The 25,579-nt window shown below is 58.6% G+C and overlaps 10 protein-coding genes across 10 annotated transcripts; 8 read left to right on the top strand and 2 right to left on the bottom strand.

Annotated features, from left to right (window-relative positions):
• Positions 1–83: 83 nt before the first annotated feature.
• Positions 84–2,530, top strand: K437DRAFT_262977 (WD40 repeat-like protein; the record flags this gene model as incomplete). Its single annotated transcript, XM_013387702.1, has 4 exons — positions 84–498; positions 574–655; positions 722–2,198; positions 2,333–2,530. 4 exons carry the CDS (start codon positions 84–86, stop codon positions 2,528–2,530), a joined length of 2,172 nt encoding a protein of 723 aa, XP_013243156.1.
• Positions 2,531–2,669: 139 nt separating this feature from the next.
• K437DRAFT_274273 (uncharacterized protein) lies at positions 2,670–4,415 on the bottom strand. The gene is made up of 2 exons (XM_013387703.1): positions 3,640–4,415; positions 2,670–3,573 (listed from the first exon to the last, which is right to left on the bottom strand). Exons 1-2 carry the CDS (start codon positions 4,270–4,272, stop codon positions 2,950–2,952), a joined length of 1,257 nt encoding a protein of 418 aa, XP_013243157.1. The 5' UTR covers positions 4,273–4,415; the 3' UTR covers positions 2,670–2,949.
• Positions 4,416–4,539: 124 nt separating this feature from the next.
• K437DRAFT_256645 (uncharacterized protein) lies at positions 4,540–6,557 on the top strand. Its single transcript, XM_013387704.1, has 2 exons — positions 4,540–5,138; positions 5,201–6,557. The coding sequence occupies exons 1-2, from the start codon at positions 4,661–4,663 to the stop codon at positions 6,088–6,090; spliced, it is 1,368 nt and encodes a 455-aa protein (XP_013243158.1). The 5' UTR covers positions 4,540–4,660; the 3' UTR covers positions 6,091–6,557.
• Positions 6,558–7,788: 1,231 nt separating this feature from the next.
• Positions 7,789–8,531, top strand: K437DRAFT_123412 (uncharacterized protein). The gene has a single exon (XM_013387705.1). It carries the CDS (start codon positions 7,961–7,963, stop codon positions 8,375–8,377), a length of 417 nt encoding a protein of 138 aa, XP_013243159.1. The 5' UTR covers positions 7,789–7,960; the 3' UTR covers positions 8,378–8,531.
• Positions 8,532–8,880: 349 nt separating this feature from the next.
• On the top strand, positions 8,881–11,405 carry K437DRAFT_278482 (uncharacterized protein; the record flags this gene model as incomplete). Its single annotated transcript, XM_013387706.1, has 3 exons — positions 8,881–9,262; positions 9,358–9,516; positions 9,601–11,405. 3 exons carry the CDS (start codon positions 8,881–8,883, stop codon positions 11,403–11,405), a joined length of 2,346 nt encoding a protein of 781 aa, XP_013243160.1.
• Positions 11,406–12,169: 764 nt separating this feature from the next.
• Positions 12,170–13,176, top strand: K437DRAFT_123432 (uncharacterized protein). The gene has a single exon (XM_013387707.1). The coding sequence runs from the start codon at positions 12,349–12,351 to the stop codon at positions 13,126–13,128; it is 780 nt and encodes a 259-aa protein (XP_013243161.1). The 5' UTR covers positions 12,170–12,348; the 3' UTR covers positions 13,129–13,176.
• A 985-nt stretch (positions 13,177–14,161) lies between these two features.
• On the top strand, positions 14,162–14,883 carry K437DRAFT_123490 (uncharacterized protein). The gene has a single exon (XM_013387708.1). It carries the CDS (start codon positions 14,377–14,379, stop codon positions 14,827–14,829), a length of 453 nt encoding a protein of 150 aa, XP_013243162.1. The 5' UTR covers positions 14,162–14,376; the 3' UTR covers positions 14,830–14,883.
• K437DRAFT_294601 (uncharacterized protein) lies at positions 14,619–21,137 on the top strand. The gene is made up of 3 exons (XM_013387709.1): positions 14,619–16,460; positions 16,550–20,610; positions 20,687–21,137. Exons 1-3 carry the CDS (start codon positions 14,981–14,983, stop codon positions 20,990–20,992), a joined length of 5,847 nt encoding a protein of 1,948 aa, XP_013243163.1. The 5' UTR covers positions 14,619–14,980; the 3' UTR covers positions 20,993–21,137.
• A 1,540-nt stretch (positions 21,138–22,677) lies between these two features.
• On the top strand, positions 22,678–23,853 carry K437DRAFT_123586 (uncharacterized protein). Its single transcript, XM_013387710.1, has 2 exons — positions 22,678–22,903; positions 22,959–23,853. Exons 1-2 carry the CDS (start codon positions 22,783–22,785, stop codon positions 23,726–23,728), a joined length of 891 nt encoding a protein of 296 aa, XP_013243164.1. The 5' UTR covers positions 22,678–22,782; the 3' UTR covers positions 23,729–23,853.
• Positions 23,854–23,874: 21 nt separating this feature from the next.
• K437DRAFT_256652 (uncharacterized protein) lies at positions 23,875–25,444 on the bottom strand. The gene is made up of 3 exons (XM_013387711.1): positions 25,316–25,444; positions 25,181–25,255; positions 23,875–25,091 (listed from the first exon to the last, which is right to left on the bottom strand). Exons 1-3 carry the CDS (start codon positions 25,430–25,432, stop codon positions 23,979–23,981), a joined length of 1,305 nt encoding a protein of 434 aa, XP_013243165.1. The 5' UTR covers positions 25,433–25,444; the 3' UTR covers positions 23,875–23,978.
• Between the last annotated feature and the right edge of the window lie 135 nt (positions 25,445–25,579).

Raw genomic sequence — 25,579 nt, forward strand, 5'->3', positions numbered from 1 at the left:
GACCGGATCGGCGCGGCGGACCACCGCTCCATTCTCTTCCACCTCTACCACCCCCACTTGGCTCGCACTCCTCCCTGCACAGTATGGCTGGTCCCGGTCCTGGCGGCCCCGGCCAAGGCGCTGCGCCTGGCTCTGGACCTGGCGGTCCCGGACCGGGTCCAGGTGGAGCTGGGTCAGGAGGCCCACCGCCCCCGCCAAGCCATCCAATGAACCCGGCTGCAACAGCCGCGGCGGCGCACCACCACCAGGCGCAGGCCCAAGCCGCCCAACAGCAACAGCAGCAACATCAACAACAGCAGCACGCCGGCATGCAACCGCAGCACCCTGCGCACGCTGCAGCTGCAGCTGCAGCGGCGCATCAGGCGCAGGCGCAGGCGGCCGTCGCCGCTTCAAGCGCCCGCCTGGCAGACCTGCTCGAGTTTGTCAAGCACGAGTTCGACCTGCTCGGTAACGATGCGGCGCAGCTCAAGGGCCAGAGGGACGAATTTGAGCATATGAGTGAGGCGCAGCCGCGGCAGGATGCTTGATGGTGACAGCAGAGTTGACATCATCTTCTTTTTGCTGCGCTTGTAGTCTCCAATCAGGTCGGTGAAGTACAGCGCATGCAACAGCACATTGTAGAGCTCGAAAAGAGGCACAGCGCCATGGCTGGGCAGTGAGTTAGCTTGTTCGCAGACTTGCCTTTCGACAACTTGCTGACAAGCGCTCGATACGTCGGCAGGTACGAAGAGGAAATTAAACGGCTGCGGAACATGCTCGATGTACGCGCTTCTTCAGTCGGACCGCCTCCGCACATGGGCCCACCCGGCACGGCGCGCATCGATAGTTCGGCGGAGATGCGCGAGCGAGAGCGCGACGGCGGCGCACCGCACCTGCCGCTCTCGTTTGACCGGCGCGCTGCGGCTTCTGCGGCCGAGGAGGAGCGCATGAATGGTTACGAGCGTGAGCAGGGAGAGCGCGACAGGGATAGGGATGGTAGGCCGTTCGGCGGGCCGGAAAAGCGCATGCGTATCGAGCGTGAGCGCGACCGCGAGTGGGACCGCGATAGCCTCCGGGACCGGGAAGTGCGGGAGCGGGAGTTGACCAGCGGCAGCACAGGCAAGGGCAATGGGCGAAGCGGGGGAGCTGGCAGCCCGATCCCCTCATCGAACCACTCAGCGTCGGGCAAGGATTCGGCGCGCTACGGCGCCGTCTCGGCCGCTTCGCCGCGCGGCCTGCCGCTTATGCACGGCCGACACGCGTCACCTGGCCGCGAGCGCGGGTCGATGCTGCCCACTGGCGGGGAGCAAGCGGCTGCAGCTGTTGTGGCGGGTAATGCGTCGCTGGCGAACCTGAGCGATCTGGATCCGGACGAGGTGCCGAAGGATCTTAAGAAGGAAGGCAGCGACTGGCTCGCCATCTTCAACCCAAAGGTCAAACGCGTGCTTGATGTCAATCTGGTGCACACACTCATGCACGAAAGCGTCGTCTGTTGCGTTCGCTTCTCCCCTGACGGCAAATATCTAGCTACAGGCTGTAACAAAAGCGCGCAGATCTACGATACCAAGACGGGCGCCAAGAGCTGCGTCCTGTCCGAACAGCCGCCGAACAGCAAGGGTGACCTATACATCCGCAGCGTCTGCTTCTCGCCCGATGGCAAGTACCTAGCGACCGGCGCCGAGGATCGGCAGATCCGGATATGGAATATCGCGACCAAGAAGGTCAAGCACCTGCTGCAAGGCCACAAGCAGGAAATATACTCGCTTGATTGGAGCCGCGACGGGCGCATCATCGCGTCCGGCAGTGGCGACAAGACTGTGCGCATCTGGGACGTTGACAGCGGCGAGCTGATGCACACGCTTTACACCAGCCCCGGCATGGAGCATGGCCCGAGCGAGGCGGGCGTCACGAGCGTCAGCATTAGCTCCGACAGCCGGCTCGTCGCGGCCGGCGCGCTTGACACGCTCGTGCGCGTCTGGGACGCCAAGACGGGACGCCAGCTGGAGCGGCTCAAGTCGCACAAGGACAGCATCTATAGCGTCAGCTTTGCGCCTGACGGAAAGAGCCTCGTCTCGGGTAGCCTCGACAAGACGCTCAAGATGTGGGACCTCACGGACACCTACCACGCCCTCAACGAGGGTAGGTACCCGCCTGATACCGGCCGCGACGACGACCGGCTCGGCAACGCCAGCTGCGCCGTCACGTTTTTGGGGCACAAGGTGTGTCGCTCCCCATGCATGAGGAGCATTGGCTCTCCGAAGCTGCTGGCTGAATTTCCACACTGACTTGACTTTATTCCTCCCCCTCCTCCGCTCCTGCTCACTCGCTGGCCTGCTTATCCCCTTTCCTGCAGGACTATGTCCTCTCCGTCTCGTGCTCGCCCGACGGCCAGTGGGTCGCGTCTGGAAGCAAAGACCGCGGCGTGCAGTTTTGGGATCCAAAGACGGCCGAAACGCAGTGCGTCCTCCAGGGGCACAAGAACTCGGTCATTGCCATCAACCTCTCGCCCGCTGGCGGACTGCTTGCCACTGGCTCTGGCGATTTCAAGTGAGTGTTTGCGTGCCCGTCAGTGCGACCCGAAGCGCCATTGGCTGATCGTCTCGCTCGTTTGATTTGCGTGCGCGTGTGCAGCGCAAGGATTTGGAGCTACGAACGCATCGCAAATTAGCATTTTCTCTAGTTTCCTTCAGCAGCACGCTAATCAGGGGGACGCGCTCGATGTGAGAAACCAAAAGAAAAAGCAGAAAGCGAGAGCCGTCCCCCCCTTTTGTTTGTATTCATTTGCTCCATCGGCATTTTGGGGTTGGAATTGTGATGGAGTTCATTGCACATCTCTTGGGTTCAGAGTCTCGGAGGTCGCGGGTATTCAGGTTTGTGAGACAGCGATGTATGTCGTACAAGTTGCCCTACCAACTGTATGCTACGTGCGACACGGGCTCATGGAAAGGCACCGCACGCTGGCGTCATTCATCACCCTTCAAAGCCTGGCATGCTGATAAGCAGCGGCTCTGCTTCAACCTCCGCGGGCCCTGGGTTGGGCGGCCCGTTTATCATCAAGTCGAAGGCAAGCACGCCAGTAAATGTTTCAAGGGTTGCGCCAACGTAATCACCTCTCTGGTCTTGCCAAGGCGTTGCAGGATGACCGACCAGAAGGCCACCTGAATACGGGACCTCTTGTGCAGCCTGCTTGAACTCCTCCTCCTCGCCGAACAGAAACGCATCTCGCCACAATTGCGCACGTGTAACCCAGTCCTCGTACCGGTTGCCGATCGACTGCGCAGGGTGCAGCGTGTCTGCACTGCCAAACCTTGCCTCGAGGGTCTGACGCGAGACGAGCGCCCGGAATCTCAGGCGGGGGTCTTCGATCCCGTTTAGCTCGGATATGATTCGACTCAGCATCTTGGTCTCGTCTTGGATTATCAGGCGTTTGATGCGAGGGGAAGAGAGCAACATCTGAACGGATGAGCGTGGTAGTAGGCGTACGTTTGGAAGGCCTGCGATCTGCCGTCTCGAGTAGACGCGCGTCAGAACAATGTGCGTCAGGCCAGAGAGCTGCACCAATTCAGCGAGCATCGCGCCTGTATAGAAACATAACTGCGAAGCATGGTGATGCGAATCTCAGATGGTGCGGGTGACAGACTCAAGGTAAGCTGCACTCACCTCGATTCGCTTCATGGGCAACTGATCGCCATATTTCAAACGCAGCATCTCCTTGCTGCTTGGGTTTGTGTGGGAGCCTCTGGCTGAAGCATCCTTCATGGCGATGTCCTCCAGCATCTTGTCCTCTTTGTTAATGAGCGCCTTCAGACACCCCTGGTCCCGGCAACCGTGTAAATGCGCCTCTTCAAGCTGTTTGGTATTGTACAGCCCCCGCTCCCAACCGAAGAAATAGCAATGCGAAAGCTGGAGCCGTCTCACGTTCGGTGTCAACTGCAAAAGCGCATCTGCATCCACGGCAGATGCGTGTGTAATCTCACTGTCCGATTCGAACTGATCTTCTCGGCGTCCGAGGGAAATGTGGATTAAGCTGAGATCCCTTATGTGCTGCCCTCGCTCGGGTCGAGAGCGCAGCGCACGTCGCACAAGCTGGACCTCGCTTTGCCGCTGCAGCAGAACGGATCTGTAGACCCTACGCTCGTATTCATTCTGCCAGAAGCGATTGAGACAGCATAGAGCCAGTGTTGCTGTCAGAGACTCGGAGGCAACGAGGTCAAAGATGGGCAACAGGAGCTCATGAGGCAATCGCTTGGAAGCCAGTACATTGGCACAAGAGGTAACGTGCGCTCGCTCCATCTTGGAGAGTTTTCCCCAATGTGCCCCTAGCAGGCAGCGAAGGTCCTCTTACCGTGTTCCATGGTATCTTTTATGGCAAGGTGCAAGGGGGTTGTCCGAGGTAGCACTAAACAGTCAGCTCCTATGCCAATCGCCAACTCAAGGATACCAAAGCATCATCGTGTTGACGCATTACATTCGGTTTGGTGGGAACAGCGCACCATGGGATTAATCTCTCGGTGTTCACAGATGTTCCGCCACATCCGAGTCTCCAAACATCCCTCTGCACCATCTCGCACCTTGTCTCAAATTTAGGACGACTGCAATTAACAAGAGCCGGGCAGGAGGGATTGACTAGAAGCAACATACATGGTGGACCCCTCCGACAAGCGGCTAGCTTGCTGCCAACATGGCCAAAGGCGGTGACCCGGCAGCCGCAGAGCGTAAGCGGCTCGAGAAGAAGCAGCAGCAAAAGAACAAGGCGCAGCGAGCCGAGGCGGCAAAGCTAGCGACTGTCAAGAAGGACACACGTTCGCTCGAGAAGGATGTCAAGGAACTTGAGGCCAAGGCGCAGAAAGGGCCGCTGAGCAAGGCGGAGAGGGAAGAACTGGATAAGCTGCGCGCTGAGCTCGTCAAGATCAGATCTGCAAAGGACGCGTACGTCGAGGCGCATACCGAGCACCGCAAGTTCATCTATCCTCATAATCAAGAGGACAAGAAGAAGGAGAATGAGGGCAATGAAAACAACTCTGCCGGAAGGATGAAAGCGATAGGAGCACTGCTTGGCAAGAATGGACTGCCAAAACACCCGGAGCGAAGCGTGTACTTTCATCCGCTCTTGAATCCAACAGGCGCCGCACCGCCTGGGATGCCATACCGTGAAAAGCGTGAGTGTATCGTTAAGGCTTATGAGATGCCCGGGCTGACACGTTGCTTTGCTTGTTCGCAGTTCCGCACGAATGGCCCGGCGCAAGTGCCGAGAAACTTGATGGCGCGCAGGGTGACGACGGCATCGCCATGCCGTCCAGTCCACGGCCGGCCCAGGCCGAAGACGAAGGGCACGACTCATCAGACACGGACAGCGGCCTGGAAGATGTGGAAATGCCAGATGGTCCACCGCCTCCGAAACCACCGACAGGTCCACGGTCGATGCACGTGCAGCAACAAGGGCCGACGTGGCCTCCCGGGGCTCCGTCCAACGGGCCTGGTTTTTACCCGAAACATATACCGCCACCTGGATACGGACTGCCAGGCGTGTATCTGGGTCCACCGCCATCGCTGCAAGCCGGGATGATGCCACCCCCTCCTCCGTTTCAGCATCAACAATTTCCTCCCGGCGGGTTTGGGCGAGGGCGAGAGCGAGGAGGGGCGCAAGCGCAACTACATGGGCGGGGACATGGGCATGGGCCTGGAGATGGCCCTGGAAGAGGTATGGGGCCGGGCCGGGATCTATCAGGATCGGGTGTTGCTGGCACAAGCGTAAACCCGGAGGCGAGCTCAAGCTTGAGCGCTACGACGATCAGTGCTGCACCGCAGCTTCGCGACCTCAAGCGCGAGGTGACAGAGTTCGTGCCGGCTGCGATCCGCAAGAAGCAAGCGACGGATAAGGCGCGTGCCAAGATGGGGCTCCCGCCTGCTCAGGTCTCTTCTGCGCCAGGGGTTGACGAAGGCCAAGGCCGCAGTAGCAGTAGCAGCAGCGGGGGTTTACTTGAGAAGCTCAAGCCGCAATTGGAAGGCTCAGCGCGGGGACCGGGGCCATCTGCGGCAGGCGCGAAGGATAGGGGCGCCAGCGCAGATGACTATCAGAAGTTTCTCGACTCGGTTGGGGATCTGCTGTAGTATTCCCCTATGCGCTTCGCACAAAGGATGGAGAGGCTTGAGTTGCCACTCGACGTTGTCCCTCGCTTGAATGTGTTCGATTCGCGCGCCCGGGAGATACATATACGCTCATGTGCACAGGCCCAAGCTATGCGCCCGATGGATGCAATGGGGCGGATGGCTGGCTGCGCATGCCTTTGCAATGCTTCCCTGACTGTATGGAGCAGCCGGCCTAGGTCATGCAGGTCTGCAGGCGGGGAAGAGGAAAAAAAGGGGGGGGGGTGACATACGTAGGCAATTGTCGACTAAAGCATCCACACCTAACGCCCTGAAGACCAACAACGCTTGCGTTTTAACGAAGAACAGTCAGAAGCAATCGGCCAATTGCTGGAGTTGACAGACAACGAGAACCACGCCAATAGGCGCTTCATCCTTCAAGGACGTGCTGGACGAGGGAAATAAACTTTCCATTTTCGTTCACGATACCCGCTATCTAGGCGGCGATGTCATTATCACCGTCGAAACCGCCCTTTCCGCTCCGGGTTGCAACCGTGCCTCGATGGTCCACAAGGATATTGCATACCTGTGCCCGATGCTAACGCCGATGACCACACTTGACCGCTCGCCTGAAGCCAGGCCTAGATGAGGCAGACCTATTGCGTACTTGCAAGGTAAGTAAGTCCCGTGAACACAGACAAAGCATTTTTCTGATCTTTTATTTATGTCGACGCAGAATATCATCATTGATGAAGCGACATACTGAACCGTGCGACTTTTGAAGCCGCCGATCTGCTTTTGCGCAGCCTCATGGATCCGAACCAACCGTTCGGAGGTATGGTAGTTGTTGGCGCTGGTAATCCCAGGCAAGCTGCACTAACAGTCAAAGGTGCGGGAGAGTCTGCTACACTTGAGACTTCATTGTGTCCGCACCTGCCTATTACGCAACATACTTTTCGCGGGCACGTCGGTTGGACTTTCCAAGGCTCCGTACGGTACGAGATGCCTGGAGAGAGCGTTGCCCAATTCCCTCCCACAGTTTTGGTGCCGCGGCAGTGTGCAGACAGCATGAGAGAAAGGCACTGCAATTTCTTGGGCGGCGTCGAGTCCTCGATAGATGAGCCGAGTTGGCCCCTACCCCGATATATTTAGAACAGAGCTGAATAGATGTCTAGTAGACCAAGCTACTCAAGGAAACAAAAGATGGATTTATTTGTCCAGAACACACACTTCCTTGAACACAACTCATCGAGCCGGATGCTGATGAGGCTGTACGCTGCTCGGATTTTCTGACAATTGGGCAGCCACGCGGATCGCAACGGGGAAGCAATACCAGTAGGGCAAGCAGACGGTACTTAACATGTTGTGAAGAACTCAACAACAGATGGTACCTTGCAGGGTAGGACAGGGCCATACGATCCATCTAACACAAAAGTAGGGTTGTGTTCTTTTCTTTTTTCTTTTTGTTTTCCGTTGTGGCGCAAGTTGTGTTGTGAGGAAGGTGCAGGCACGGCGCCAGCAGATCAGAGCGCGCAGACTGGGCTGGCTTGAGCCGACTCTGGCTACTGCACCGGGAGGGCAGAGCCGTGTGGTTGCGTCGACCTGCAAGCCTGTGCGTCGCCTGCCAGCAGCAGCAGCAGCTCAATCCTTGTACGGAAGCCTACCGCAGCCATCCAAGTTCAGCCCAAGTGTCCCAACATGGCCTTCGAGGGAGATGTCTACGGCAGACGTTGCGTAAATATGCAAGTAGTCCAGACTGGAGAGAGAAGCTAAAGGTCGCTGGCTGGCTGTTGTCTGCCTCTCTACAGCAGTTAGCAGTCTGGCTACCGCTGAGGGTGCTGTGCGCGGCGTGTGTGCGCGCTTTGCCTTCAGTGAGTATATCTCATGTACTCATATGTATGCATTGCATGCGCAGCGCGCGCGCGCCACACCAAAGTATTGCCTTGTTTGTCTCTTCTCCGTCTCCCTCTGTTATGATTGTCGTTCCATCCTCTTCGTCACATGGTCAACGTGTCATACGATCTCATCTTTTGGCAAGTCGCACGTCGTTGCTTGTTGCGCAGGTCGTGTACGTCAATCAGGCTACTGTTGTCAAACAGAAGGCTGCCCCCCTTCCCATCTACCCACCCCGTTCCTCGTCGACTGCAGAGCAGTTTTACCACCCACAACCACTGTGCTCATCGTCGAAAAGCAGCCAGGCCAGGTAGCCCAGAGCAGCCTCCGAACCCGAAACCGACGCCTTGCCTCGCTTCTCCTACGTCCCGCCTCCTATTCACAATCACTCGGTAAGGAAGCATATCGGAAAGGCTGATTGCGTCCAGTGGACCTCAGTGCTTCCTCCGCTGTCTTTCGTCCTCGTCTGTTTGCGCAAGCTCCGACTTTGACTTGCGTCGACACAAAGCAGCTTGGCGCCCATCGTCCCCATCTTCTGAGACGGCGCACTCTCTGGCTCGCTCATCCGCTCACTCGGCCTTGATCTGATCGGTGAGCTCGGGCCAGCGGACGAAAGGCTAAGCGACCCTCTCAAAGGATCGGACCCAGCTCTTCGGTATATCAGGGACGATCGACTCGCAGTTACGTAGCATCAATCAAGTGCCTAGATACAGCAAGTATCCCACCATGCACGGTGCAAAAAACTCTGCTAACCCAACCAGCCCGACGACTGCGCCAAGCGGCATCGGCACCTCGCCCATCGGCCGCGCCTCGTCCCCCGCCCCGCAGACGGGCTCATCCGGGTTGCCCAACAAGCCCTCAGCAGCGACGACGCGGTACTCGCTCGGCGCCACGTCGCCCGGGCTCGGCAGTAAGGGCAGCATGGGTGCCCTGCGCTCGCCTGGCGGAGCCAACAGCTCGTCGAACAATAACGCTGCTGCTGCAGCGGCCGTTGCCGCAGCCGCTGCGTCCAGCCCCGGCGGCCGGATGGGGCTCGGCTCCGCGCGCCCCGCGTCCGAGCTGCTGCTCTCGCAGTACCTCTCGAGCAACCAGCTTGCGTCCGCTTCGGCCGCGCAGGCACAGTTCGCCAACGCCCCCAACAGCGGCGGCGGCGGCCTTGGTGGCCTAGCGACCGGCACGCCCGAGGTGAACGCAATCGACAAGTGGTTCGAGGATCTGCAGCATTACGAGGCCACGCTCGAGGAGATGGCCGCGGCCAGTCTCGACAGCAACTTCAAGGAGGAGCTCAGCGCGATTGAGCAGTGTGAGTGGCGCGCGTCGTGCGCGGCGCGGTGGCCCACGGGGGCCAGCGCCAGATGACCGATGCTGATGCGTGCTCTTTTCCACGTTTTCTTGCAGGGTTCCGCGTCCTGTCCGAGGCGGAGAGGACCGCGGCACTGTACAGTCTGCTGCAAGAGTCGACGCAGGTCCAGATCCGCTTCTTCATCACCGTCTTGCAGCAGATGGCCAGGACGGACCCCGTCAGTGCCTTGCTCAGTCCCGGCGCCGGACACAACAGTGAGTGCTGAATGTTTACAGGTACAATTTTTAACAGTCAGTGTACTAATGTCTGTTTTTTGTTTTCTTTTATCCTTCTGGCAGGTCTGATGGCAGAGCAGATGGAAAACAAGCTCGCCTCGCTCGGCCTCAAGTCTCCTTCTGCAATGAAGGCACCCAACTCTGCTGCTTCGTTCCGTGCTCAGTCCGAAGCCAACTCTGGCTTCCTCTCTCCCAACGCGGCCGCGGGCGGATTCGGCTCGGCAGCGTCGAACAACTCGAACAACAACAGCAGCAACAATGCGGGCGACTCGAACAGCCTGCTGGCCGCGCAGCGCGCTAAGCTCAAGAGCAACCGTATCTCCGCACCGGGACACCTCGCCAGCATCGGCGGTGATTGCAGCAACTTTACCGGCCTCACGCTCGATCAGGTCGCCGAGGCCGGCGGCCGATCCGTCTCACCCGGCCTTCCGTCACCCGGGATCGGCGGCGAGGGCCAGCTGGCCAGCGTCCGGCCCAAGTCGACCGATGGGCTGGGCGCACTCGCCTCTGCGCGCGCTGCCGGCGCCAAGAGCCCGCGCACTAACGGCCCGCTCGACGACGCGCTCAGCCCCCTTGCCAACCAGGGGCCCACCGGCAGCTGGGCCAGCATGATGAACACGCCGATGATGCCCATGTTCAACGACGACATCTCTGGCTCTTCGCAGCAGCAGCAGGATGCAAGTGCCACGCTCGACGGCGCGGCCGCCAAGCTCGGCGGCACCAACGATGACTCGGCAGCCGGAGCGAGGAAGTTTTCGAACCGCAAGGCGGGCCAGGCGTCTGTCCCCGGCGGGTTCAACCTTGGCGCGAACAGCAATCTAGCTGGCGTGCAAGGCGTACTATCCGGTATCTACGGAGGAGCTGGAGCAGACCAGTATGGCGGTGCTGCTGGCGCGCAGTTGGCCAATTTGTCCAACCTCCCGCCCGGTGTTTCGCAAGCGCAGCTGAGTGCCGCGTTCGGGGTCACCAGCGCCGCGCTCGGCGTCCCCAATACCGCTGGCCTCTCACCCAATATCAATGCAGCACAGTGGGTCAACCAGCAGAACGAGCTGCTCCGCTCGCCGCTTGCGTCGGCTGCTCTGACGCAGATGTCGCCCAACGCGCTCGCCGGCCTGCAGTCCCCCTCGGGCGGCTTGGCGAACCCGCTGAATATGCAGATGATGAACGCAATGGCCGCCATGGGCGGTCTCGGCAATGTCAGCGCTGCGCAGTTGTTTGCGCTCCAGAACCAGGTCCTGCAGCATCAAGCTGGGCTCACTGGCCAGTTTGCCGGCATCCCCATGAGCGCCGGCCCAGGCGCCGGTAGTTTCGGCCAGGCCATGGGCGGCTTTGGCGGCGGTGCGGGCGGACTCAGGAGTGCTGGTCTCGGCGGCCGCAATGCCTTCGGAGGGCCAGGCCTTTCCGTCGGCACGCAGGGCACGCGGGACAAGCCTCAGCGCTCACCACGCATTCCCGGCAACAACCTACCTGCCTCGGCGCGCGCGGCCACATTCGCCAGCTCGGGCAGCGGCGGCGGCGGTGCGAGTGCCGAGGACGAGGTCGCAGATCTGTCGACGCTGAACGACACGGCTGCGTGGCTGCGCCAGCTGCGCTTGCACAAGTACACATCTAACTTTGAGCACGACCACTGGAGGGATATGGTGCTGATGGACGAAAAGGCGCTCGAGGACAAGGGCGTCGCGGCGCTCGGCGCTCGGAGGAAGATGCTCAAGACGTTCGAGAACGTTCGGGCCAAGTACGGCATCAAGATGCCCGGCGATGAAGCGGGCGGCGCGAATGCAGCAGCCAAAAAGGATGACGCTGCAGCGAAAGAGGGCGCCGGTGCAGAAGGCGATGGCAGTGCTGCTGCTGCTGCTGAGAACAAGTGAGCTCGGTAACTTTGCACTCGTCTGCCTTGAGCATATGCTCAAGGCAGTAGCAGTAGCAGCGGTATGAGCAGAAGGGCTTCCAAAAGGTGCCAACTCTCCGTTCACCCACAATACTTCACTTTTTCGCCTCCATCTTTTTGCGGCTAGCGCTGTACATCGGTTTTCGGCTCGGTTTCTCCCCTTCCGTTCCACCCGCTTCCTTTATAAATGCCTGCTGCATTGCACCCTCCCTGTAACTGCGCACAATCGAGAAATGGTGATCGTGTTCGAATCGGTCCATACTAAGCTGCGGTGCCGTGCTGTCCAGGTACTATTTGCCTTTGTGGCCTTGGCACCTTGGCCTTGCGTGTCGATGCTGGTAGTGAGGAAAAGCAGGAGTTTCAAAATGAACGGGATGATGGTGATAACCATGGTGAGAACCGTCTTGAAATTCCAGAGCTGGGCTCCAAAAGACTCCTCCGTCGAAGTTACGGTACAGACTCGTGACGTAGGTGATGTCCGACAGGAGATGAGCGCTGATGATCAAGCGCCAGATGTCGGTGTTGCGTTCATTAACTCGAAGGCTGACCATGTAGTAGAAAACCATGATGACCCATCCGCTAACGGCGTGCAGGAGAAGCTGGTCGAACACTTCCTGTGGGACGTACTTGATGTTGGGACTGGCAATGGACAAGTACGCGCGAGCCGCCACTAGCGCCTAAATCACACCGCCGAACGCGAGCACGGGCTCGAGCCAATGGAAGCAGATGCAGTACCGCAGCGCAATGAGGCGCGTCGCGGATGAGGGTTGGTTGCCATGCCTTGAGGTGCGTGGCAGGAGCTGGACTGAGCTGGGCTGCACGATCCGCGACAAACTTCCACGTAGGTGGGCGATGAGGAAAATGAGGTTCGGCAAACCGTTGTGGAAGCAGGCCGGACGCTTCCACTTCTACGCGCAGTAAACATGAAGCTGAAGTCTGGAGGCAACCAAAGTCTAGGATCTGAATCTCAACCCGTAATGGCAGATTCCTTTGGGGACCGTGGTGTGCCGTTGCGGCGCGGAGACTTTGTATGGCGATATGACATATCACCAATGATGACTTGGATCTCTTCAATTCTGCAGGTCTGTGCACGGTACAAGACAGACGCCAGTACGTTGGCAAGTGTGACGGCAAGCGGGTTGATTCAATGTGTTGGGTGTATTTTAGAACATAGCTCGTGTGGTATTGACTTCCGAGACTGTGTCGTTTTGAGCCTTCGATCGGTAGGTCCCGTTACTGAACATCAATACAAAGGCGTTGGTTTGGCACTTGCTGACAACCTTATGTACCTGCACGTCACACTTTTGCTTCACTTCGTCAAAGTCATACCTAAAAAGGAATTGCTACGGCTCTGCCGGCTGCGGAGCGGCTTTGCTCATCTCGTCTCCGTGCTCATCGTAGTATTCGTCGATCGCGCCGTTGTGCAGGGATTGCTCCAGCACGCGGGAGGCCCAGCGCGTCGACGAGCGGGACGGCATCCTGCGAGGGCGTTGATGATTGTATGCGTGAAACGAACGAGAATATCGCTTTGGAAGTGCACTCAAGAGGACATTGCTGGAATTGACAGAGGGGTGCGAGAACAGTCAGGAGAGGGAGTGGGTGTCTTCGATCGCTTGGCCAGCCATAGAGTCCACCGTGACAGAACGGAGGATCGATTACCTAGTTTGACATTGTCCATCTCGCACGAGGCTCAAGGGCGATAGACTTTTCACTATGGGGCACACTACCGTGCCTGCAGAAACGAGATTGAGTGAGGAGTGTGATCGTCATCAAGCGGTGACGGCGCGATGTTATTCAAACGGATGGAGAGCTAGCATTTACGCAGCATCGGATGCGACGAGGACACAGCAATTGACCTATGATTCTAGGGATGAAATGGTTTGATACAGCGCCCATCGGCTGGTATATTTGAAGCGCTGTGAATTGGAAAGCGCCAACATTGTGATAAGCCTGCATGCGGCGAGTGAATGCAATTGGTGTGCCCAACACAAACACTGAGGGTGGTCAGCAGGGTGCGGTGATAGCCTCCGGCTTCGAAAGCGTTCAGCATCTCTTCCTCGTCCGCCTGTTGCGTCCACGCTTCTTCGTCAGGGACGGAGGTGCGCTGCGGCTAGCGGCTCCTGTCTGGGATGAATGCAAAATTATTGAGGATCTGCGCGTTCTCGATGAGGAACGTGATGATATCTGTGCCTTTTGTGTACCACATCTGCGCTGTGCCAACATAGTGCGCGCACCGCCAGCATCGCGAAACACAGCGACTGACCTTGCCGCGCGATAATCTCGCGCGGCAGGCCGAGGTGCCGGACTGGACAATTTTGCTTGCCGACTTCCTCGGTTGACAGGGCAATGAGCACAACGCCACTCGAGCCATACGGCCCCAGGCAGTCCTGTAGGCATGAATGTATCGATCGTTGCGTATGAAGAGGGAGGGCAGCACAAAGAGCTGGATCGGACAACTTTACCTTTTTGACCGAGCAGCTGGCGTATATGACGGACACTTTCTGGGCCGATTGAGTTGCTGCGATGCTATCCCCCCCACATGCAGACACCCGCCTGTTCGGTGGCTAGGGCACCGCCGTGACCTTTTTGGACATGCGTCCAACATTCGCCAACAGGCGCAGGGAGGCCGCCCGCATCGCTCCGCCTCCACAGCTTAGCGCCTCCCTGGGCGGCGCCCGAGGTGTTATGTAATATATATATATATACTAACCTCAGCCTCCCAAGTCATCCCAACCAGCGGCAAGCATGCATCAATCAACGAGCATTCTTCTTTGGACGTCACGTGACCCACAGGTTCTGTGTGGTGCTGTGCCTTCAAGAATACACCGCTATGCGTCCCTTCCCACTTGTGTAGCGCGTACATACAAGTGATGGCAGAGCGTTCACGTCTTTCTCGCACCCACAGAATGTATAGGGGGCGATAGATATATGCTGTATACATCTGGACATGTATGCAGGTGCTCTCCAGATCCGCAGTGCCGGTGTTGTCCCTTGGCCGTTGCTGTACATGTACCTTTGTGCGCTTTGTGTGCGTGAGAATGGTTGATGATGGTGATGATAATGCTGTTGTTGTTATGGCGACTCGGAGGGCGAAACACGAGAGGAATGAGAAGGCATTGCGGCAGTGTCAAGCAATACATATACACCCGAGTGATTCTCGCTGGGGGAGTTCCCTCTTCGTCCATTATCAGCAGCGATCACCATCCAAGCTCTCATTGCCATTGCTTCCCGCACCCGATCCCCCGGAAGAGCAGCTCGCTTACGACGGAGACCGTGACGGGAACAAGTCAGCCCGCTGGCTCGGCGCGTCGAGAGCGCACGCGCGCTTGCAGAGAGCGACAGTCCGCCTCCGCCAGAGGGAGGAGAACAAGAGCGCGACAAACAAGCACACAAACACGGCTTGACTTTGCGCGAACAAACACACCGTGTACTTCTTTGACTCGTCCCCGCTGGGACGCTTTCACACTCGGGAGCAGCTTCTGAACAAGCCGAAGCTGGCTTTGCCTTAACGATCAGCGCTGCTGCCCACGTTCAGGACGCCGAGCAACAGACACCATGTCCAACGTGAACAATTCAAACTCGGGAGGCGGCCTCGGCGGAGGCATGTCGTTCCGACCACCACCGCGACCATCAGTGCGCTCCCTGGGGCGCAAATCTGGAGCGAACATCGCATCCTCAGCAACATCTGAAGCGCCAGGCCTGCCAGCATCTATAGCCACGTCCACTGTTGGAGGAGGCGACGGCGGCGGCGACGACATCATCGGCGGCGGCGACGCGGCGTTCGAGTCGCGCACGCCTGGCGCAGACCTGACCAACCACTCTTCGGTAAAGCACAGGCACACACCGTCGTATTCTTCTACAGCCAGCTCGGCACATGCGCAGTTTGTCGAGGGAAAGCCGTCCAGCAGCCACGGGCACGGACGCGGCTACAGCATAGGCGGAGTGAGCGGCGTGCGCAGGCCATCCTCTGCTGCGCAGGCAGTCGTGCCCATGCGCTCCAGCTCGGTCACACAGGGCCAACAGCAGAGAGACAGCATGGACCTCGATGGGAGCAAGCGCGCCATTTCACCCGCCCCTTCGATTGCCAGCTCGGCCGCGTCGTCGGTCTACGAAGACTCGGCGCATGGCCACTCGCGCCCTGGCGGTGCAGCGCCTTCCTCTTCACCTAGCCGGCCCAGCTCTTCGACAGGCGTGGAATCTGCCGCCGCCGCTGCTACTAATACCGCAAATGTCAGCGGTGATGCGCAGCAGACTGTCGCCATTGCCGCCGAGTGCCGTGCGCTTCTCGAATCGCTGCGCACCAAGACGGAGGACCAAGCGCACAGCGCTGGTATGCTCGGGCAGGGCATTTTGCACCAGCAGACTGTCGTGCAAAACTTGCTCGACGATCTGGCAGATGAGGTCAATGCGTTCGAGGCGGTGCGCGAGCGCGACAGTCGCGCCCCTGGTCACTCGAACAGCGTACGCCAAGCGCAGGCGGAGAACGAGCGGATCCGCAGACTGAAAGAGCGCATTGAGGATGAGGTCTCCGAGCTGAACCGTAAGCGTGAGGAGCTGTATCGTGAAGTCTGGCGCGTAGCCGGTACCAACGGCAGCAGCATCTCTGGGTACCCAGCAAGCCAAGACGCTTCCTTTGCCTCCTCCTACCCGAGCAACAGCAACATCTTCAGCGCCCTGCCAGGCGTTGCCACCTTTTCTTTCCTCGGCCACGATCCCACGGTCGGCATGTCGCTGTCGAAGCGTGACAGCCTGCCCGCCGGCACTGGAAGCGGCGGCGCGGGCTCCGCGGCACGGCAGGCCGATCGGCGTTCGCGCAATGCCGCCGCCGCGGGCGGCGACACAAAGATTGACGATGCCTTCGTCCGGCAGATTCAGGAGAGCCTTCTGACGGAGGTCCGGCGGCTGCAGGCGGAGAATAAGGAGCTCCAGGAGCGGATGAGCTTGCGCGACAAGGAGCACGCCGCGCGCTTTGAGGAGGTGCAGGCGCAGCATGCGCTCGAGGAGCATAAGCTCAAAGGCATGGTTCGCGACCAAGGTTCGTCGTACTGGCGTCTCCCTGTATCCTCCTTTCTGGGTCTCCGCTGATGCGTTTTCCTCGCTGTTGCGTACATTTTCCGTTTATAGAGCTTCTTAAGGCAGAGGCTTACGACGCGGAGCTAGCGCGCCAGAACGCCGAAGAGGAGCTGCACAACATTCGTACCTCCTTAGCCAAGTCGTCCGCCGAGAACCAGCGTCTGGAGCGCGATCTGCTCGGTGCCAAGGAAAAGCTAGAGACGCAGAAGGCGCTGCTAGATGAGCAGTCGGAGGCGTTCACGCAGGCGCAGACGCGCCGTGACAAGGAGATCGCTGCGCTCAAGAAAGACAAGATCACGCTTAAGCGCGACCACTCGGAGCTGCAGAGCGAGCTAGAGAAGGTACGCAACGAGCAGCAGCAGAAGCGCCTATATCCGCGCAGCGTCAGCAACAGTCTTGCCATTAGCGACCGTTCCCTCGACGCGCAAGACTACGAAGACGACGATGCGGACGCAAACGGCAAGGTCACCAAACGCCGTGTCACCCTCGGCGGCGGGGCGGCCGGCGATGTGCTCATTTCGCCTGGCGGGGCGGCCGGGGATAGCATGTTCGCTGATGCGATCGCCTCGCCGCTCGGCGCGCGCCTGACGCGCGACAGCGAGCTGGGCGACCTGCGCGCCAAGCTCGGCGTTGCGCAGCGCAAGGCCGGCAAGGACGCCGCGGACAGGCGCAAACACCGCGAACAGATTGCGCAGCTCAAGGCCCTCCTTGCCAAGGCTGGCATCAATGCTGGCTCGGACGTTCTCGGCTCCGATGTCGAGAGCAGCGAAGAAGACGATGACGGCGCGTGGCTTGACAATAGCGCTAGTCCCACCAAGGCTAGTAGGCGTAAGAAGAGTGACCGGCTCCGTTTGCCTCTGCGAAGCTCGACGAAGCCGATGCTGGTCGACCGCCTCAGCTTGGCCTTTGGCGGCAGTCGCCCGCGCAGCATCGTCGAGAGTGGAGAGGAGGAATACGTCGATGCCGAGAGCGCAGGCGACCACAGCTCCTCTGCCCTCGACCACAGCTCGTCCTTCCACGAGGCAGACTCATCCCACTTGCACGACACCCCCGCCGCCGGCACCGCCGCTGCTCCTGCTCCTGCTCGCAAGCTGCCCCGCATGTCCGAAGCGACCGTCATGCCCGATGCTTCGGTTGACAGCACACCGGACGCATCCGTTGAGCAGCCTGTGCGCCGTCCGCGCGGAAGGAAGAGCATGAACCTCGATTCCAGCAGGAACAGCTTCCTCGCTGCTGGCTCGCCTGCCGCACTCGGCGCTGAGCTCCTGGAGGTGGACATGCATGATGTTGGGCCCGCTCGCGAGATGGTTGAGACGGGCACGATGACGGATGCCTTGCCGGATCTTGTTCACCCTGCACTTGCTAGGCGCGAACATGAGTATGCCGCCGAATTGGCACTGCGGGATGAGCAGCACGCCAAGGCCATGGCTGACACACTCGCCGAAAAGTCTGCGCAGCATAGGTTAGCGCTTGACAAAGCGCTTGCGTCAAAGGACGCAGAGCACCTCGCCCTTCTCGATAGCAGCCTCGACAAAAGGTCCGAAGAGCATCGTGCTGCCATTGCAGCGCTCACCGCCAAGCAAGCCGAACTATTGGAAGCGAAGCAGGCTGTGCATGACGCGGCCCTGTCCGAGCGCGACGCTGCATACCAGAGCGTGCTGGCAGATGCACTCACTGAGAAGGGCAAGGCACACGATGCTGCACTGGCAGATGCGCGCTTGCGACATGCTAACGCGCTCGCCGAGCAGGTCGCGGCGAGCAGCTCTGCGCTCGCTGCGGCCGAGGCCGCGCACACTGCCCTTCTGAGCGACGCCAAGAAGCAGCACACCAAGGAGCTCCAGACGCTCATGGAACAGCATGCTTCCGAGCTTAACCAGAAGGACGCAGAGCACGAAGACCACATCCAGGACGTGCACGCCAGCCACTCCAAGTACATGGCTCAACGCGACGCGGCGTACAACACGGCCATCTCCGATCGCGATACGGCGATTCGGGAGGCGCACGAGCACGTGCAGCGCCTGACGGATGAAGTCAACAGCTTGCGCAATCAGCTCGTAGTGGCTCTGCGTGAGGTCGAGACGAGCAAGGAGGCGCATGCTGTTGCGAGCAAGCGCCTGTTGACCATCGAGAAGGATGTCACATCCTTAACGACGCTCAAGGCCACTCTTGAAGCGCAAAAGACTGAGCTTGAGTCGAGCAAGTCTGCTCTGGCTGACCAGCTTGCCGAGAAGGAGAGGCTGATTCAACTTGCAGAGGATAAGAAGGAGTCTGACGAGAGGTTTGAGGACGCTAATGCGGAGCTGCATCCTTCGGTTGCTTCTCACACGCTGAAGCGGGCTTCCGATGTGAAGGATGAGGCGATCCAGACATATGACGTCCTGTGGAAGCAGCAAACGCAACAGAGCAGCCCCACAGATGCAATGTTCCGCCCCGAATCGGCCCTTGCGGTCAACTCGCAAATCCTCCCCGATGGCTCCGAATCAACGATTGGCGGCGGCATCACCATCCTCGGTGGTCTCAAAAATACGCGGCCCAGAGATTCTGTTAGCACCTTTGGCGGCGCACGCGATCCATCCGGCAGGGCTGCTTCGCCAACTCCAACCATGTTCACGGTCGGTGCCATCCTCAGCCATGACACCCAGTACAACGCCGCAGCTCCGTCTGCCACTGTCGATAAGACCAAGCCTCCTGTCATGACACTGCCTCCGCCGCCTGTATTGCCGCCTCCACCAGGCATACCTCCAAAGCGCTCGCAGCCACCCATCTTCCAGCAGGCCCCGCCGCGGCCTACATCTCCGCCGCCGCCCGAGCTGCTGCACCGGCTGCAGACGCGAAGCACTCTGCAGGTACCAAATTCCTCCGGTCGCCTCTCGACGACACGGAACCCTCCGCCGAGCTCGTATGTACCGCCGAGCACATCAGCCATGCGTGCCAGCGGCACACGCTCCCGGGGCCCATCTCACGACGGCACCGCCTTGCCACTGAATCATTCTCCCGTGCTGGACGACAATGCCAGCATGATGAGTGGTCGTCGCAGCGTGGCTTCCCGTCGCTCTGCGTCTCGCGCACATGCCAGGCGCTCCTCGGTCAACTCGTTCGCGTCCGATGCTACTTCGGAAGCCAGCCACCGCATGTCGATTTCGTCTCAGATCTCGGAGGATGCCGGCGACCGGACGTTCACCGCACCCAGACGCAATGGAAGCACTGCTGGGCCCAGCACTGCTGATAGCGCTGATCCCAGTGTGATCAATGCGATCACCCAAACGATGATCGGTAGCTATCTCTACAAGTACACCCGCAAGTCGATGGGTCGCAATGGTCACTCCGACAAGCGGCACCAGCGATACTTCTGGGTGCATCCGTACACCAGAATGCTCTACTGGACTGTCACCGACCCGGGCGGAACTGGGGTCACGGAGGGCAAGAGCAAAAGCGCGTGCATCGAGGCGGTCGAGGTCGTCGAAGATCAGAATCCCAGCCCACCTGGCCTGTTTCACCTAAGCATTTTGGTACGGACTGCAGCTCGAGAAATGAAGATCACCGCACCGAACCGTGAGCGACACGAGGTGTGGCTTTCTGCTCTCGGCTACCTCGTCAATCGCACGCAGAGCGAGGCGTCAAAAGCGAGCCCATCATCCAAGAGCAAAGGATTGCCTGCTCGTTCGTCCAGTCTGGGGTTGAACAAAGCTCTTTCTCGCGATGCGGAGCAGCCGAATGCGGCAACTATAACAGAGTTAGGCAGTGCGTCGGCCATGCCCCAGACGCGCGGGCGAGGTCGCAGTATCGGCGCGAATAGCTTGCTGAATGGCAGCGTTTCGAAGCGACGCGGCATTCCGGCGCGTGACTACCTCAAGCAACAAGAGGCGGCGACAGGCGGCGGTATGGATGCCCACGTCGTTACGGGAGCTGTCTCACCTACGCCGGCGCCGCGAAGTCTTAATGGTCGACGCGGCCGCGCGACCGACATGTTAGTCTCAAACCTTTCGGGTGACGATGCATTCGAAACGCTTGCAAGCGGTGGACACGCGGCGTCCTCTGCGTTGGACCCGCGCTTGCAGACGGCCGAGCAGATGCTCGAGGAGGACCACAACAACTCTTGGGATGGTCTCGATGTGAGTGCTCACTTTTTACGTTGCCGAATGTGCAGGTCGAGTCTGACCTTCCTGTTCTCGATGCTTTGAATGGAAGAATGTTCGCGCGTGCTGCGACGGCAAGCATGATGTTGCTTCGCTGGCGCACCGTCATCATCATCATCACCACGGCAGCAATCAGCAAGGCGGAGGGAGCCAGCCTCGCGCCACGAACCGCCTCCATAAGCGCTGGAGTTCGGGTGGGGCTAGTCTCCGCAGTGGACATGGGGCAGGCTCAGAGAATGGCCATGGTTCTGGTTCCGCTACCAGTCCCGTCCCACAGGTCTCACTCACGCTACCGAGAGAGAGCTTTGAGCGCTCCCTGCGCGCCAGCGGCGATAGCAACCGCCCGCGGTACTTCTGAGGCGGCATGAAGACGCGCCTGCTTTCTTCACATCTTAACGTGCATCTGATCAAACCTACGTGGTCTATCGATCGAAATTTCCTGTAGATGGCGACCACGTCTTTTCATAACTGTTCTGAGTGTATTAAATGTTCTTCACTTGGTTCCTTCGTATATCGTGTTATGAATACAAACACTCCTTTTGAGTGTCGTGCGAATCAGGCAGCCGACTTTAGCTCACTCGATGCTATGCTGCCCTCGTAGCGACGCGTGTTGCGATAGTTTTTTTGCGGTGTGCGATGTAGCGCGGGGCGCGGCGAGCACTCACCCCTCTTTGCTCCATCCTCTAGCGCTCCAGTGATGCCTCGCCCCAAAAGGCTGTCCAAGCCAGTTCCACGGTTGGTTGGATTGGGGAGCACTTGGACTGAAGTGGCATTGTTCAACGTGTGGCGGAGGCCAGTGTAGAACCTAACCCAACCGCTTAGAGAGTAGAACCCTAATTTATTCTTCCGAAACTGTGAATGTCCTTTTCTCCCTCGAGGTGGTGCCAAGCGCACGCATTGACGCTGTTTCGATACCGCTTCGGCTCAACGCACATGACGGTTGCTTGCGATGACGATCTTTAGGACTCTCGCCTGAGCGGCTAAGCTCCAACAGGTTCGAGAGCGCTCGGACCTATGGTCCCGAGGTATTGCCGCCATTGCGCGTGCCGGTTCTTCCGCCTGCGTAAACATAATCAACTGCGGGACCTCAACCTTCGGCTCGACCCTGGCGGGTCGCGCCGGCTTGATTGGCTACGCTGTGGAAAGTGAGCCCGCGCCGACGTGCGCTGCTTGAATTCGAATTGAAGGCTCCATAGCTTGTTGTCTTATGTCTCTCCAATGGACATGGCTGCCAGTTGTTTGCTCTCCGATGGCTTTGTTTGGATATGCTGCAGGCCATTCGAAATGCTCTTTGGTCTATTCGCTCCTCCCTCTCCCCTCTCAAGCTCTCCAAAATTGGATCTATTCCCTCTTCGTACAGATGGGGTTGCCTCAAAAGAGAACGTCAAACATTTCGGCCCCGTCGCAAGAAATTTCGCTCATCTCTTGTCGAGACCTCCGTCATTCTCCTTCCTCTGCCCCTTTCCACTTATTGCATTGATCTCCACTTCCATTGATGACCTGGCAAGGCTGTTCCGTCGAATGCGCGCTGTCTGTTGGAAGGGTAGGCGGTGATTCGCCTTATCGAGAACAGCTAACTTGCTGATGAATGTCTTGTCCGCCGTCTTTCCTTTAGCCATACTCATCTGAGCTCAGAGTACCGGCCTTTTTACCATCGCCAAGGGGTGTTGACACTCTGGAAGGTCAAGCGAGCAATACTTACAGCAATGATCTGAGCACAATCTTAATGGCAGCGACGACAGCTACGCTTACACCACCGTACTCACTTCGAGCTCATCCACCTTGGGACCCGTCGCAAGATCAAGCCAATCATCAGTCGCAAGCACACGCTCGCAGACATTTCCAGCAGCGTCGAGCGACGTCACGGCTTCTATAAGGACAACTCTGGACGACTCGAGCGTCGCCTCTACTAAACCGTCCTCCATTGAGCCTAGCATAACGAGGAGCGCTACATCGTTGAGCTTTGCAATAGTACTTCGGTCGATCACTCAATCATCATAAGTAAATCTCACTGGCATAAGTGCAACTGCAACAGTGGCAAGCACGGTCAGCACCGCTTCGTCCAGCTCTGCAGCAGCATCTCTGTCATTTGCTGAATCGGCATCAACCGACGCTGATTAAACAAGCGCAGCGGCCACGGTGAAAAATATGGGCAACACCGCCACGTCTCCTTCGATGAGTACAGGCACTGCAAGCTCGAAGCTAGAAAGGGAACCGACAGTCGTTAACACCTACATCGCGGCGGGAAACGCTACGAGGGCCACCGCTTGTTAGTATCAGCGTAACGAGCAGAACAACAAACTCAGCTGAGACCGATATTCCAGCAAGATCAAACACAGGTGCAAAGGTCAAATTTCTTGACAGCATCGAAGAGACATTCACGATGTCGTCAACAGTCTCTTCGACGGATACATCCCTGTCAGCCAATATTTCCAGCGCAACAGGATCGCCGATCCCATCTCCGAGTACAATCTCGACAGTATCAGACAGCACCAACGATATAATGACTACAGTTTCTAGTTCGGCTGACCCTATTAACGCTGGTGCAGCTTCTTTCACTGAAGCCTCGATGACTACCACGTCTAGAGTGTCTACGGCTGGAGGTGCCGCCACAAGTGGAGCAAGCGTGCTAACCACGTCCTCCGGTGCAACCTCAAGTGCCGATGAGATTCCCAGCACGACCGTCGCCGAAGCGCCGGCCTCATCGGTAACGCGCACCGTGTCGTCCTACACTCTCCGTGTCGAGCCGTCAGGCGGTGCGGGTACGTTGTCGACCTACATCCCAGCGACCATGACGAAAGTCTCCGTGGACGGATTCGCATCGACGAGCACCGCGACGCTGAGTGCATCCTCCGTCTTCGCCGATGATGATGGCTCCCTCACGACGGCATACATGTTGCAGACGGTCATCGTTGTGCCCGGTAATGCAACAAAGAGCGTCATCGAAGTCGTCTCTGCCAGCTCGAGGGTTCAAGGTATACTCTCGGGTCCAAATTTTGCGCCTTGTGCTTTTCCTTTGCCGAGCACGGGCAACATTAACATGGTCTTTGTGCTCGTCATCACTTTGCTCAGTGCATTTGGCCTGCTCTCGTAAATCGTTTCACATCACTACTCTCTGACAAGGCCTATTCCATGGAATCGCAGTTCAAAAGCAACGAATCAGTTCGTTGGAGACTTCTTTTCTCTCAGCCATTGCAAAATTCAACTCCTCGCATCACGCAACATAGACTTTCGCACCTCGTTCTGCAGGCATCCCAATCTCACTGAATTGTAGCATACATGTGTCTCGCCATCCAGACAACATTATGTCTTAGGAAGTGGATTTTGAGAGAAGGATCACGGCCTTAGCCGGAATATCTGCTCTTGGACAATCGGCCCTTGAGACCTCCTTCGCGCTGGCGCATTTCCTCATCTCCGACTTTCGCGACGTCCTTTGGCTTGTCGGACACCTCGAGTCTGGAACCGGCCGCTGGTGCGCCACAGTCGTGCTGGGCGGCGCGCCTTTTCATGACTGGCGTGACCGAACGCGACCATGTGCGCCGCGCTGCTTCTGCACCTGCACGTGCCAGCGGCGGAGTATTGTCCCTATCTTGCGCGCGGCGAGGTGGTGACCGTGGCGGCGGCGAGTAGCCGCGACTGCTTGAGCGGCAATAACTGCTCGCGGAAGAGGAGCGCTGCCGGCGGCGCGCAATAGGCGGTGTAAGGCTACGCGAAGGCGACCTGCCGCGAGGAGCGCTTTGGATGCGATGCGGCGGTGTCACATCCCTGCTATCCCGCGGCCTTTTCCAAGGTGGTGGCACCGGCGAACGAGAGTAGGAACGCTCTTGACGATAGTGCGAAGGCGGCGGTGGAGAGTAAGGTGAACGGTCGCGAGGGTCTCTGCAGCGGTAGGCATTGTATCCGTGTCCACCCCTGCCTCTGTAGTCGTCTCGGCCATATTCACGACGATAATCGTTACGCCCTGCTGATTGCTCGTCAAAGTAGCTTCCGCCTCCGGGTGGCTGACGCTGACTTCGATCGTAGTCGTCGTAAGGTGGCGATTGAGGGCGTACGCGGGCGTCCCAACCAGAATCCCGGCTACGCTCCGTAACGTTCCCGTTTTTGTCGCGGAAAGTGTTTCGCCCGTGTCCAACATCATCTCCCCTGCCTCCACTGCCGTTACGACCCTTATCTACTCGCAGCGGCGGTCCCCTCCCTCCACCACGATTTCTGTCATACCCTCCGCTACCACCGGCGACAGGTCCTCCGCCTCTCTGTGCTACCTCTCGCATCAGCCTCTCGTCCTTCTCGCGCTGATTTTGTAGCTCCTTCTTCTTCGCCTCGACGAATTCTTTTGGTATGCCTCCGACGGAGGTCTGCGCTGAGATTAGCAGCGTCCAGAGGTCGGTCATGAACTGTGGCGCTTTTGCTTCAAGGAAGCCAGTTAGCGAGATCTGCAGCTTGCGTGGGTCGGGGTTCTGCAAGAATATCATAGATGACGGAATGTATCAGCATTCGCTCAGGAGGGCAGCGCTCATGCTCTGGACTACATGCACGTGATACACACCTGGTTATTCGGATCTTCAAGAAGGCTCATCGCATATTCCGTGACGACATCATCCTCGAATCCAAGTAGTTCTGTCGTCTTGTCAGCAATCCAGGGACGTATGACTTCGGTATTGACCATTTTCATATCCACCTTGGTGCTGTAGATTCGCGGGAACGTGTGCTCGAGCTTCTTGAGAAGGACCTTGTCCTTGTTTGAGAAGCGGACCGAGTCTTGCTCGAGCGAGATCCCACGATACCCCCCGTCTGCCATTTTGCTCGTTGTTTAGAGAATCAGGCTCAATCAAAGTGGCGACCGGATCACTCGAGAACAGTCCTTTCATCCGCAGCTGAGGTGAAGCTAACAGCAGGTTCGTCGACGAGAGCCTGTAGGATACCGATGCTCCACGCTCCGAGTCCT

This window comes from Tilletiaria anomala, assembly GCF_000711695.1.
Source record: "Tilletiaria anomala UBC 951 chromosome Unknown K437scaffold_43, whole genome shotgun sequence".
Taxonomy (NCBI): Eukaryota; Fungi; Basidiomycota; class Exobasidiomycetes; order Georgefischeriales; family Tilletiariaceae; genus Tilletiaria; species Tilletiaria anomala.